This window comes from Microcaecilia unicolor, chromosome 1 (genome assembly GCF_901765095.1).
Source record: "Microcaecilia unicolor chromosome 1, aMicUni1.1, whole genome shotgun sequence".
Taxonomy (NCBI): domain Eukaryota; kingdom Metazoa; phylum Chordata; class Amphibia; order Gymnophiona; family Siphonopidae; genus Microcaecilia; species Microcaecilia unicolor.
Genome location: NC_044031.1, coordinates 760627559 through 760640176, shown reverse-complemented (window position 1 = coordinate 760640176; position 12618 = coordinate 760627559). Strand labels below are relative to the sequence as shown.

The 12618-nt window shown below is 45.2% G+C and overlaps 1 protein-coding gene across 1 annotated transcript in view; it reads left to right on the top strand.

The window, feature by feature from the left end:
- SPG21 (SPG21 abhydrolase domain containing, maspardin) overlaps positions 1 to 12618 on the top strand; it is a 91797-nt gene that overhangs the window by 60665 nt on the left and 18514 nt on the right. Inside the window, exons 6-7 of the mRNA XM_030189756.1 lie at positions 4575 to 4683; positions 8491 to 8598. Of these exons, the coding sequence (XP_030045616.1) occupies positions 4575 to 4683; positions 8491 to 8598 (217 nt within the window). The remainder of the gene's footprint in view (positions 1 to 4574; positions 4684 to 8490; positions 8599 to 12618) is intronic.

Genomic DNA, 12618 nt, shown 5'->3' with positions numbered 1-12618 from the left:
ATGTATAATCATACCTGATAATTTTCTTTCCATTAATCATAGCTGATCAATCCATAGCCCCTCCCAGATATCTGTTCTGTTTTTATTCTGGTTGCATTTCAGGTTCAAGTTTAGTCTTCAGTTATTTCAGAAAGACTTCGTGTTCAAGTTCTTTCACTTGGATTCTTCAAGAGTTGAGACGAGTTTGTGTTACAGTGAGCTGCTGCATTCCTCTCCCCTCCGTTTTACGGGGCTGGATTGAGACATAAATTCTGCCGGCACTCCCTCCCGCTTCGTGCGGCTGTAGGGCAGCTTTGTACCCCTCCCGCTTCGGCGGTGTTAGGGTCAGTCAGCTCCTCCCGCGGTTGCGGTTGCAGGATAAGCCAGATCCCCCCGCATCGGCGGGTGTGGTGTCCCTCCCCAGCTCCGCGGGGATGAGCTGGACGGATTCCCCTCCCCCACTTGTGTGGGGATGAGCTGGGTTAATTCCCCTCCCCCGTTTCGGCGGTGGTGAGCTGGGCAGAGTGTCCCTTCGTGGGTGTAATTCTCTAAGTGCTGAGTCCTGCGGATGGAGCTTTGATATCGACATACTGAGGAGTTTCCGGCAGCACATGACCACATATAGGGAGGCAAAAGTTTGCTCTCTATCTCCACCTGCTGGTAGATGGACACAACCCACCAGTCTATGGATTGATCAGCTATGATTAATGGAAAGAAAATTATCAGGTATGATTATACATAATTTTACCATCTACCCTTCCGGAAATCACAAAAAACCCATCTGTTCAAACAAGCCTACCCTAATGACCCAAACTAATCCTAAGAACCCGTCTACCCATCACATATCCAGGAAACAACGACAATGACCTAGACCACATCTCCCACCAAATTTCCCTTTGCTTAGCCTGTGTCCCATCCCCCTCCCGCCTCCTCTACCCCTCCTCCAGTGCTCACCTACCCTTGCTCATACCTCTCCTACCCAAATGACCCAATCTAATCCTATGAACCCATCTACCCAACACCTATCCAAAAGATAAAGACCCAGACTACATCTCCCACCAAATTTCCCTATGCTTATCCCGTGTCCCATCCCCCCTCCCGCCTCCTCTACCCCTCCTCCAATGCTTACCTACCCCTTGCTCATACCTCTCCTACTCCCTTCACCCTTGCCCATCTCTACCTACCTACCTATCTCTTTCATTATTCTGCTATAATTAACTTATATTTTCCCTATCAATACTCTGTAATCCATATTATTATTGTGTAAGACGCATTGAACCTGCTTTGAGTGGGAAAGCGCGGGGTACAAATGTAACAAAAATAAATAACCTACAGACATGAGAGCTTCTGATCCCTGGCCTTTCGTAGTTATTATAGTGTGGGCAGTTGCTGGCAAACGTCATAGACACGGCACTCTGTGGTCTGGCACCCTCCTACTTATGCTACTGGGTTAATCTTTACATAAAGCAAAACTCAATCGGATGTTTTTGTGCTTTCCTTCAGTTAAACAGATTAAATATTTAAAAAAAAATTTTAATTAGTAGAAGAATTTTATTGAGAAATCAGTCACATATTTCCAAAAACAAAAACCAGTAGAATGACAGAAACAGACTACAGTGTCTAATCACTCCAACAAACTGAACTAGAATATCAGTTCTTCTGTCTTTTTGAACTATACTAAACGTACACAGCGCTGTACAGCGACTCTCCTCTCTCCCCTGCCCCCCTCCAGCCACCCATGTCCAGCGACTCTCCTCTCTCCCCTGCCCCCCCCTTCAGCCACCCATGTCCAGCTACCCTCCTCTCTCCCCTGCCCCCCCCCTCCAGCCACCCAGGTTGTCCAGCGAATTCTTCGGGGCAGGCAGGAAAGAACCCCAGTCTTGCCTGCCTGCCCGCTGCCGGCGCTGACTCTCCCCCGCTGCCGGATCGCTCTTCAAAATGGCCGCCGAGACTTGGGGCAGGGGGAGAGGAGGGTCGCTGGACATGGGTGGCTGGAGGGGGGCAGGGGAGAGAGGAGGGTCACTGGACATGGGTGGCTGGAGGGGGGGCAGGAGAGAGAGGAGAGTCGCTGGACATGGGTGGCTGGAGGGGGGGCAGGGGAGAGAGGAGAGTCGCTGGACATGGGTGGTTGGGGGGGGGGCAGGGGAGAGAGGAGGGTCATAGTATATAAAAGTGTACTGTAGACATCCACTCTCATTTCTTGCTTTGGCTATTTCATTACATTTTTCACAACAAAAATGTCGCCCGTTTTAACGGGCTTTATGGCTTGTAGATCTATATAAAGATATATGATCACACCACTACTATCCTGAGAAGATTGTGAGAAATTACACCAATAATATATCCTGATAAAAGATTATCACTCTTAGCAGCGAGTTATCCTACTGACCACAAATCCTGAGACAAACGAGTCCTTCACAGACAAAAACCGTGGACTAACTATACCCTGAACCATAGATAATAAATCCTGCTTCTCTTTCCCTGCAGTCCGTGTTTTGCAGACTTGCAGATAGAAGTTTTAAACTTTGAAAAATGGTCAGACACATTAGACATCCTTAATGCAAAAAATCAGTAGAATTCAGATAAATGCCAGACCTCTTGAGTCTTAAGCAGAGCTTGGGCTCTAAGCGTGTGCCTAGTTTTCTAATACCTTAATCTAGCTTGTATTAGTTGGCAGTACACATAGAACCATTAAGAAAGCTGTTCCATTCAGTCAGTAAGTAGGTTTCCCAGTAGAGAATTCCTCTGCACGGGCCTCGGGCGCCTCCCCACCGATGCGCGCGGGAGGGCCGGGCCAGAGAGGGGAAGGCGTGCGGAAAGCCTCTCGCGAGAGAGACCCGGACGGGCTCCCCTCGGACGCCGGGGCCGATGCCCCCGCCTGACGGAGCTCCGCGGTCCCCGTACGGGGACGGCGGAGGGAAGCTGGCGGGGGTCGGGCCGCGGGACCCCCTCCTCTGCCCGCGCTCTTTTCCGGGGAAACGGAGAGCCCGAAGTGCGAGGGAACGCGGGTTCTCTCCGCCGACCGGGGAGGAAGGGAGAAGGGGGGCCCCCGCGTGGTTGGACCCGGCGCGACGGATGGGCCGAGGCGGCGGGGAGCGGATCAGGCAGGCAGGTGCGCGGATGGTCCCCGAGCCCGGGCGAGGGACGCCCCCCCGGTCCGGTCGAGCACGGTTCCCTCCGGAAGGTTCCAGGTACCTAGCGCCGACCCCGGCGACGGGGCACGGCGGAGGTTTGAAAACAATAAAAATGAAATAATCATCTGAATTAGTAAAAGGGGGTGGACCGAGGGAAACATGTAAAGCATTCTAATCCCAGTAAAACTAGTGTGTGTATATCTGTTTGAGTGTGTATGTAAGACCAGGAGAATAAAGAGGTTACGTAGCAGGAACATGTACGGGCATACTGCACACCTGTGGAGAAGGTTTTGTGGTTTAATAAGACCAAAGTGGAACTCAGGGAGGGTGGTGGAGTAAGGGAGGAGCTCGGTGGGGAAGGGGGTGATGGAGTAAAAGAGGAGCTCAGTGGGGAGGGGGGTGGAGTAAGGGTAGAGCTCAGTGGGGAGGGGTTGATGGAGGAGGTAGGGAGGGAAGGGGTGGAGGAGCTTGGGGGAGGGGAGGAAGGGAGGAGGTCAGGAGGGAGGGATGTAATGGAGTAAGGGAGGAGGGAGGGTGTAGTGGAGAAGGAAGGAGCTCGGGGGAGGGGGATTTATGGAGTAAGGGAGGAGCTCTGGGGAGGGTTGTCAGAGTAAAGGAAGATTTCGCGGGTCACAGAGTAAGGGAGGACCTTTGGGGAATTGTAGAGTAAGGGCTCAGGGGAGGGGGTTGTGGAGTAAGTGAGGAGCTGGGGGTAGGTGTTGTGGAGTAAGGGAGGATCTCGGGGATCACAGTGTAAGGGAAGAGCTCGGGAGGAGGGAGGTTGTGGAGTAAGGGAGGAGCTCGGGGAGTGAAAGTGAATTAGAGGTTGAGGTGGGTATTGGAGTATGTGTGTGAATAAGTGAGATAAGGGAATATTGAGAGGAGGAATGAGAAAGTGGATATGTCCTGCTTCCATCACTTTCCTAACTGGGTCTCCTGCCCCAAGTACCCTTTCTTTTCCTCGCCACATCTCTTGTCCCTCTTACCTGCAAACTCCTCTGAGATCGCCTTTCTGTTCTCTGCCCCCCTCCTTCCTTCCCTGTACCAATCATTATGATCTCTTCTCCCTCCCCCCCTCCAAAAAAAAGAGAACAAAAGTTATTTGGAAACAGAAGACCTATCAGAAAACATCTTTGGTTTTATAAAGTAAATAGAAATTTATGTTACATCTGTATTCATTTCCTGCTGCATTTTCTAACTCGTCATAAAATTTACCTCAGAACAGCTGCAGGAAATTGAAGGCTGTGATTATACCAAGCTCACCACCAGCAGTTGCAGGAAATGTATTGAAAATGTAAAGTACAGAGTTTCTTTGGTTTATAAAATAAGGAAAAGAGACTTTTTTTTGGAAGTGCTGTTAAGCAAAGACCTCTTTCTCTTTTCTTAAGAGAGAGGCAGACTGCAAGCTCCAGAACCATATTTAAGCTTTAGATCTCATTCGTTCATTAATATTTTTTGCAGCTTTTGGTTGATGCCTGCGTTTATGCTGAAAAAAATCGTTCTGGGTAATTTTGCTTCAGGGCCCATGGATCCTGTGATGGCGGATGGGATTGATTTCATGGTAGATCGGGTAAGAGATTCCAGCAATGGGGGTGTGACTGGCGTTTGCTGCAGAAGATTTACTCTTTCTTCACTCTCATCACCATCTGTGTGCAATTTTACAGTTTTCCAAAATGCATCTTCATAAACGTATTACCTGAACAGGATCACAACGTGCTTGGTAACTAATGCTAGAGGAAAGGAGTTTTTATTTTGTAAAGTGTAATTACTAGTTATTCTTACAGATGTATGTACTAGTTCCACACATTTGTACAGAAAAAAAAAAAAAGACAGTACAGCACAATCGCCAGACTTGGAGAAGTGACATCACCAAAATGTGTAACGATTTTGACAGTAAAGTCACAGGTTATAATATTTTATTTATTTATTTACTAGTAAAAAAGGCCCGTTTCCAAAACAAATGAAACGGGCGCTAGCCAGGCTTTCCTCGTAGTGTGTATGTTTGAGTGAGTGTGTGTGTGAGAGTGACTGTGCGAGAGAGAGAGAGTGACTGTGCGATTGTGTGTCAGAGAGAAATTGTGTCTGTGTGGTTGTGTATCTGTGAGTGAGTGTGTGTGTTTCAGAATGACTGTGTGCGAGTGTGTATGTGAGACACCGTGAGTGTGAGAGAGTGAGTGTGTTCCCCCCCCTCCTACTCCTCTCCCCCCCCTCTTATGATAGCTAAAGTAGCATCCCTTCCCTTACAGGCGAGGGCAGGGCAAACACTCATGGGCAAACTTTGATCTACACCACCACAGATTTAGAATGTCGGGACTTATGGAGGCTTCATTAGAATGTTGGAGGTGCGTTTTATATATAGAGATTTGTTGCATTTGCATCCTACATTTTCCCACCTATTTGCAGGCTCAATGTGGCTTACAATGTTCCATCATGGCATTTGCCATTCCAGAGTAAAAGATACAATTGGTATTACATAAGAACATGGATGACATAATAGAATTAAGCAATCAGGTATAGAGAGATAACAATGAGAATATAAGGTAAAGTGGTGATGTGTTACAGTTACAATTATTGATCATTGTGGTATGCCTTGTTGAAGAGAGAGGCCTTCAGAGATTTACGAAAGTTAATTAGTTCGTAAATTGTTTTTAGGTTAAGCGGCAGTGCATTCCACAGCTGCGTGCTCATGTAGGAAAAGCTGGACGCATGTGTTAGTCTGTATTTTAGTCCTTTACAGCTGGGGAAGTGAAGATTAAGGAATGTGCGTGCTGGTCTTTTAGCAGTCCTGGGTGGCAAGTCAACAAGGTCTAACAAGTCTAATTATAATTCCCAATTTGCCTATGGTATTATTTTGACCTGTGTCTGATAAACTGAGCAACCTGGGGATGGGCCTCAAGGTAGTGGAGTGGAGTAAAAACTGGTTAAGAGATAGACGCAGAGGGGAATGGTAAATGAAATTCATTCAGAGAAGGAAAGACTGCAGTAGCCTAACGGTTAAAGCAGTCGTCCAAGAACCAGGGAAGCCAGGATTCAAATCTCGCCGCTTCCCTGTGATCTAGGGCGCATCCTCCATTGCGTTTACAAACTGAGACGATAAGCCCTCTGAGCGTATTGTATTGCAGCTCACTTAAGCACAGGGTTTGGAAAGAGGTGGAACTAAATCCAAAGAAGATTAGTGGAGTACCTCAGGGGCCAGTCTTGTTCAGTGTCTTTCTCAGCAATATTACAGAGCAAACCGTAGGAAAAGTTTGTAGGTAACAGCAAGGGTCCTAATGGATTAAGTATTTGCTCCATAAATAAATAAGAAAACACTTTTAGTACTGCTAAGATCTGCAAGCGTCGGACAGTCCTGAGGGAGCAGATATGAATGAAGAGTGACCATAGGAAAGCTTGAAGGGTGGTGGAGTAGCTAGATTTCTATGCAAAGACAGTGCAGGCTCGTGCATTTGGGGTCAGAATTCCAAAGGACTGGTACACAATGAAGGGTCAAAATAACAGAAAAGTGCAGTAAGGTAGTGACCAGAGCCGGAAAGATGCTAGGGTGCGTAGGGACAGGCATAACCTGACTATTGACATCCAGTTATAAACAAGAATATAAGCAGAGTATTATTATTATTATTATTATTATTATTATTACATTTGTATCCCACATTATCCCACCTTTTTGTAGGCTCAATATTAGATGGTCCACATATGTGCTTCCAAAATAATGCAAGGTCTGTACCAAAGGCCCTCTATCATGAAACTTACAAGATCAAAATATATATTCACTAGAGGAGAAACTGAGGAATAACAATAGAGACAAATATCGCAAATGTGTAAGTGCCCCCAGGAAGCAAACTTTTCAGAGGAAAGGTTACAGAATATGAGGTCAGGGTTTCTTTGCTGAAAAGGTGGTGAATTGACGAAAACCCTGGGATAAGCAGAGACAATAAAGACGTGTCAGAAATTAAGTATAGTATCTGACTAGGAATGAAATCAGACAGACTTGATGGCCTTAGCGCTGTTTATATTCTGTGTTTCTCTGAGAGAGAAACAGTTGTTGCTGGGAGAGAGAGGTGGCAGGATGGTATTAAACCTGGCAGCTTCCTTTCGCTCATTTGATGTTCCAGCGCAGTCAGATTGGATCTGTATTGGGCTTCAGCACCTTCAGCCCCCAACAGTCACAGGTCCAGTGGAGATGCGGTTACTGTGACTTTCATAGAGCTCAGTAGAATGGAGAAGTCCGGAAACTGCTGAAAGAAGTGACAAAATAGACACTGGAAAGATATTTTTATAGCGCCAGATATAGACATTGGAAAGGCATTTTTATAGCACTTGTAGATAGACACTGGAAGGGCGTGGAGAATACGCCTTCTTTTTATAGTGCCAGATATAGACATTGGAAAGGCATTTTTATAGCGCTTGTAGATAGACACTGGAAGGGCGTGGAGAATACGCCTTCTTTTTATAGCGCCAGATATAGACATTGGAAAGGCATTTTTATAGCGCTTGTAGATAGACACTGGAAGGGCGTGGAGAATACGCCTTCTTTTTATAGCGCCAGATATAGACATTGGAAAGGCATTTTTATAGCGCTTGTAGATAGACACTGGAAGGGCGTGGAGAATACGCCTTCTTTTTATAGTGCCAGATATAGACATTGGAAAGGCATTTTTATAGCGCTTGTAGATAGACACTGGAAGGGCGTGGAGAATACGCCTTCTTTTTATAGTGCCAGATATAGACATTGGAAAGGCATTTTTATAGTGCCAGTGGATGGATGCAGTTCAATAAGGTGCAACATGTCCCTGCCTTTAGGAGCTTATAAGCTAAGTGGAGACTTGAGACAGATAAAGTGACTTGCCTGAGATCGGACAGACAATACCCACAACCATAGAAATCAATCTCTCTAATTACAGAATTAGTGATCAAGCAAGCGTTTGAATTCTTTAATTATTTACAAATTGAGAATGTATTGCTCAGGCCAGCTTCATATCTGAGTGGCAGTCCTGGATTCTGTTGGGCATCTGGGTTCAGGTTCTGGGTCAGATCTGTCCTTCAGGCTAACTGGGGAAGGAAGAGTGTAAGAGTATCATCTGTTAATCAATGGTGGACTCACTGACCTCACTTAAGAGCCACATGAGCTGAGCTTTGGAGGGAACCATGGCTTGTACCCTCTGGCCAAGGACCACCACGTCAATAGCTTGGCTAAATTGGGAATGGAGAGAGAAAAATAAAGGAAAGAGCTCAGATTCCTGATCACAGTATCTCAGGTAATCACATCTTCCCAAAGCCAGCAGATGTTTGAGGCTTCTTGCAGCCAACTGTGATCTTGGAAATGCAATGTAAAATGACGCACTAATTTTTTTTTTTTTTTTTTTCTGTTTTTCAAAAGCTGGAAAGTCTTTGCCAAAGCGAGCTTGCATCTCGGCTTACCCTGAACTGCCAAAACTCTTATGTGGAGCCACATAAAATTCGAGACCTTCCTGTTATTATTATGGATGTAAGTTTGGGTCGTAGTTGACCATTCATCTTGGTTCTTTGTGTAATCCCTGCCTTTTGGAGATACAGTAGGTTTTGATAAAACCTCTACTTTGCATGACAGAAAAAAGCAGATGATTTTACAGATGGATGATATTGACTTGCTTTAGGACTTCAGTGCCTTTTTGTAATTTTTTTATTTTTGTTACATTTGTACCCTGCGCTTTCCCACTCATGGCAGGCTCAATGCGGCTTACATGGGGCAATGGAGGGTTAAGTGACTTGCCCAGAGTCACAAGGAGCTGCCTGTGCCTGAAGTGGGAATCGAACTCAGTTCCTCAGTTCCCCAGTCGGCCCTTGCACATCACCAATGTGGCCGCGCAGGCTTCTGCTTCTGTGAGTCTGACAGACTCACAGAAACAGAAGCCTGCGCAGCCTTCTACATGGAATGTTGCTAGTGGAATAGCAACATTCCATGTAGAATCTCCAATAGTATCTATTTTATTTTTGTTACATTTGTACCCTGCGCTTTCCCACTCACGGCAGGCTCAATGCGGCTTACATGGGGCAATGGAGGGTTAAGTGACTTGCCCAGAGTCACAAGGAGCTGCCTGTGCCGGGAATCGAACTCAGTTCCCCAGGACCAAAGTCCACCACTCTAACCACTAAGCCACTCCTCTGTGTGTACAGTGGGGGGCACAGTGTATGAAATACATTGCATAAACATTTAAATTCCCATCGTAATGTGACATCTCGGTTCTGATCACTTCATTGCCAAATGTGGTGGAAGAGTTTCTCAGAGGACTAGCAGGATACACATGGGTGATGTTATCAACAGAACTTGGGTCATAAAACCTGTAAGCAAAGCTCTGGAAACTGGTAGAGCTGTTTAGTCCATTGACCTGGGCATGTCCTTTGCCGATGATTTCATAGAGCCACCTCCGTCTGTTTTTTTCTTCTGCATTTTTCCATGGGTTCATTGAGTAGTATCATCTTGCATTTATAATCTGTTTTTCACATTGGGACCACCTTGGTTTCATCCCTTTTCCTTCTTAGAAAAGCTGTAGTTACGGTGTTCATCATTTTTAGTATTTCTCTCATTTTTGATGTAACACTGAACTGTACCAGCATCTGCACATCAAGTACCATCAGATGGTACATTTTAACACTGATGGGCCCAACAGCAGCCTTGATACAGCTACACCACCTGCATTAGGGGTATAATCTGCATCCGGATATGTTTACCCACTCCTACCCTAGCTGATATAATATTTAACCATCTCTCTGACCTCATGTGCACCTTTCTTTAAATTAGTCGCCTTACTCTCTAACTCTTTTTACTCTGTTACCTATCTCTATGTTCCATCTTTGCTTATACCCTACACTGTCAATTCAAATGTTCTATTACGTATTGTGTTGACGTAAGTAATATACTATGCCATATTTTGTATTGTTATTTGAATATTTTTACTGTTCATGTTTTATTTATTCTTACTGTAAACCGCCTTGAGTGAATTCCTTCAAAAAGGTGGTAAATAAATCCTAATAAATAAATTAAATAAATAATCAGTTTTATCCCTTATTGATTCAAACAATATAAACTCCAAATGACATTCAGGTTTATCAAACTTCTATGTCTGAGTCTTGAGTTTTGTGTTTATATTGCTTGAATCTATAATAGATGTAACTTATTAGACTCCTGATGCATATTGTAGCTGAAACATGGCTGGTATTGGAACCTTATTTGTCTCTTTCTGATAATAAAGAATTTTCTTGTAAATGTTAGGTTTGTGGGGGGTTTTTTATGATACTCCTAACCTTTCTCATGAATTTTTTTTACCAATTGCACATTGACCTGAGTGCTGAGGGCAGTTTAATCAGTTCTGGAAACTGACAGTGCTTGAAGGCCTGGAGTCGCATCAGAGGGCCATTCCAGTCGATTTCCAGTGCGTCAGGGATAGTGACCATGGTTGCAGTTATTTGGAGCTGGTCATCTCTGCTATCTTTCTCTCCTTTAAGTGACTCTTTCCTCCTGTTGATCTTAATCAGATTTGATTATGTTGTAAACCACTTATTTATTTATTAGGATTTATTTACTGCCTTTTTGAAGGAATTCACTCAAGGCGGTGTACAGTAAGAATAAATCAAACATGAGCAATAGACAATTACAGCAATAAAAATATTCACATATCAATGCATAGTATAGTACTTACAATGTCAACACAATACATAATAGAACATTTAAGATACAGTGAAGGGCATAAGCAAAAAATGGAACATATAGATAGGTAACAGAGTAAGAAGAGTTAGAAAGTAAGGTGACTAATTTAAAGGAAGTTGCACATGAGGTCAGAGAGATGGTTAAATATTATCTCAGTTAGGGTAGGAATGGATAAACATGTCCGGATGCAGTATGTTCAGCCTGTGTCACTGCTTGAGTGTGTGTGTGAGACTAAGAAGTTAGTTGCTTCTTCTATTAAAGGCCTGGATGAAGAGCCAAGCTTTCACCTGCTTCCTGTACATAGTAACATAGTAGATGACGGCAGAAAAAGACCTGCACGGTCCATCCAGTCTGCCCAACAAGATAACTCATATTTGCTGCTTTTTGTGTATACCCTACTTTGATTTGTACCTGTGCTCTTCAGGGCACAGACCGTATAAGTCTGCCCCGCACTATCCCCCCCTCCCAACCACCAGCCCCACCTCCCAACCACCGGCTCTGGCACAGGCACAGACCGTACAAGTCTGTCCAGCACTATCCCCGCCTCCCAACCACCAGTCCCGCTTCCCATCACCGGCTCTGGCACAGACCGTATAAGTCTGCCCAGCCCTATCCCCGCCTCCCAACCACCAGCCCCGCCTCCCGATCTTGACTAAGCTCCTGAGGATCCATTCCTTCGGCACAGGATTCCTTTATGCTTATCCCACGCATGTTTGAATTCCGTTACTGTTTTCATTTCCACCACCTCCCGTGGGAGGGCATTCCAAGCATCCACTACTCTCTCCGTGAAAAAATACTTCCTGACATTTTTCTTGAGTCTGCCCCCCTTCAATCTCATTTCATGTCCTCTCGTTCTACTGCCTTCCCCTCTCCGGAAAAGGTTTGTTTGCAGATTAATACCTTTCAAATATTTGAACTTCTGTATCATATCACCCCTGTTTCTCCTTTCCTCCAGAGTATACATGTTTAGTTCAGCAAGTCTCTCCTCATACGTCTTGTAATGCAAATCCCATACCATTCTCATAGCTTTTCTTTGCACCGCTTCAATTCTTTTTACATCCTTAACAAGATACGGCCTCCAAAACTGAACACAATACTCCAGGTGGGGTCTCACCAACGACTTATACAGGGGCATCAACACCCCCTTTCTTCTGCTGGTCACTCCTCTCTCTATACAGCCCAACAACCTTCTAGATACTGCCACCGCCTTGTCACACTGTTTCGTCGCCTTCAAATCCTCAGATACTATCACCCCAAGATCCCTCTCCCCATCCGTTCCTATCAGACTCTCCCCACCTAACACATACATCTCCCGTGGATTTCTACTCCCTAAGTGCATCACTTTGCATTTCTTCGCATTGAATTTTAATTGCCAAACCTTAGACCATTCTTCTAGCTTCCTCAGATCCTTTTTCATGTTTTCCAATCCCTCCCGGGTGTCCACTCTGTTACAGATCTTAGTATCATCCGCAAATAGGCAAACTTTACCTTCTAACCCTTCGGCAATGTACAGATAGTCTTGTGTGGAGCCTTTCAGGCAATGCGTTCCAGAGTGTGGGGGCTACTCCGGAGAAGGCTGTAGATGTGCTTCTGTAGGCAGAATATCAAGAAATAATGGAACTTGAACTTAATGGTAGGATATAGAGCAGGGAAAGGCTTTGTTTTGTGCAGCACACAATCTCGCCTTCTCTTGCCCCTCCTTAGCCACCTCTTTTGAGTCTTCTAGCCTCTAGTGGGGCTTTCAGTACTTTCGTAACTTTTCCTTTTGCCTTGTTAATTCTCTTCTGTTGTCACGCCGCTTAATCCACGGAGACCAGTGTG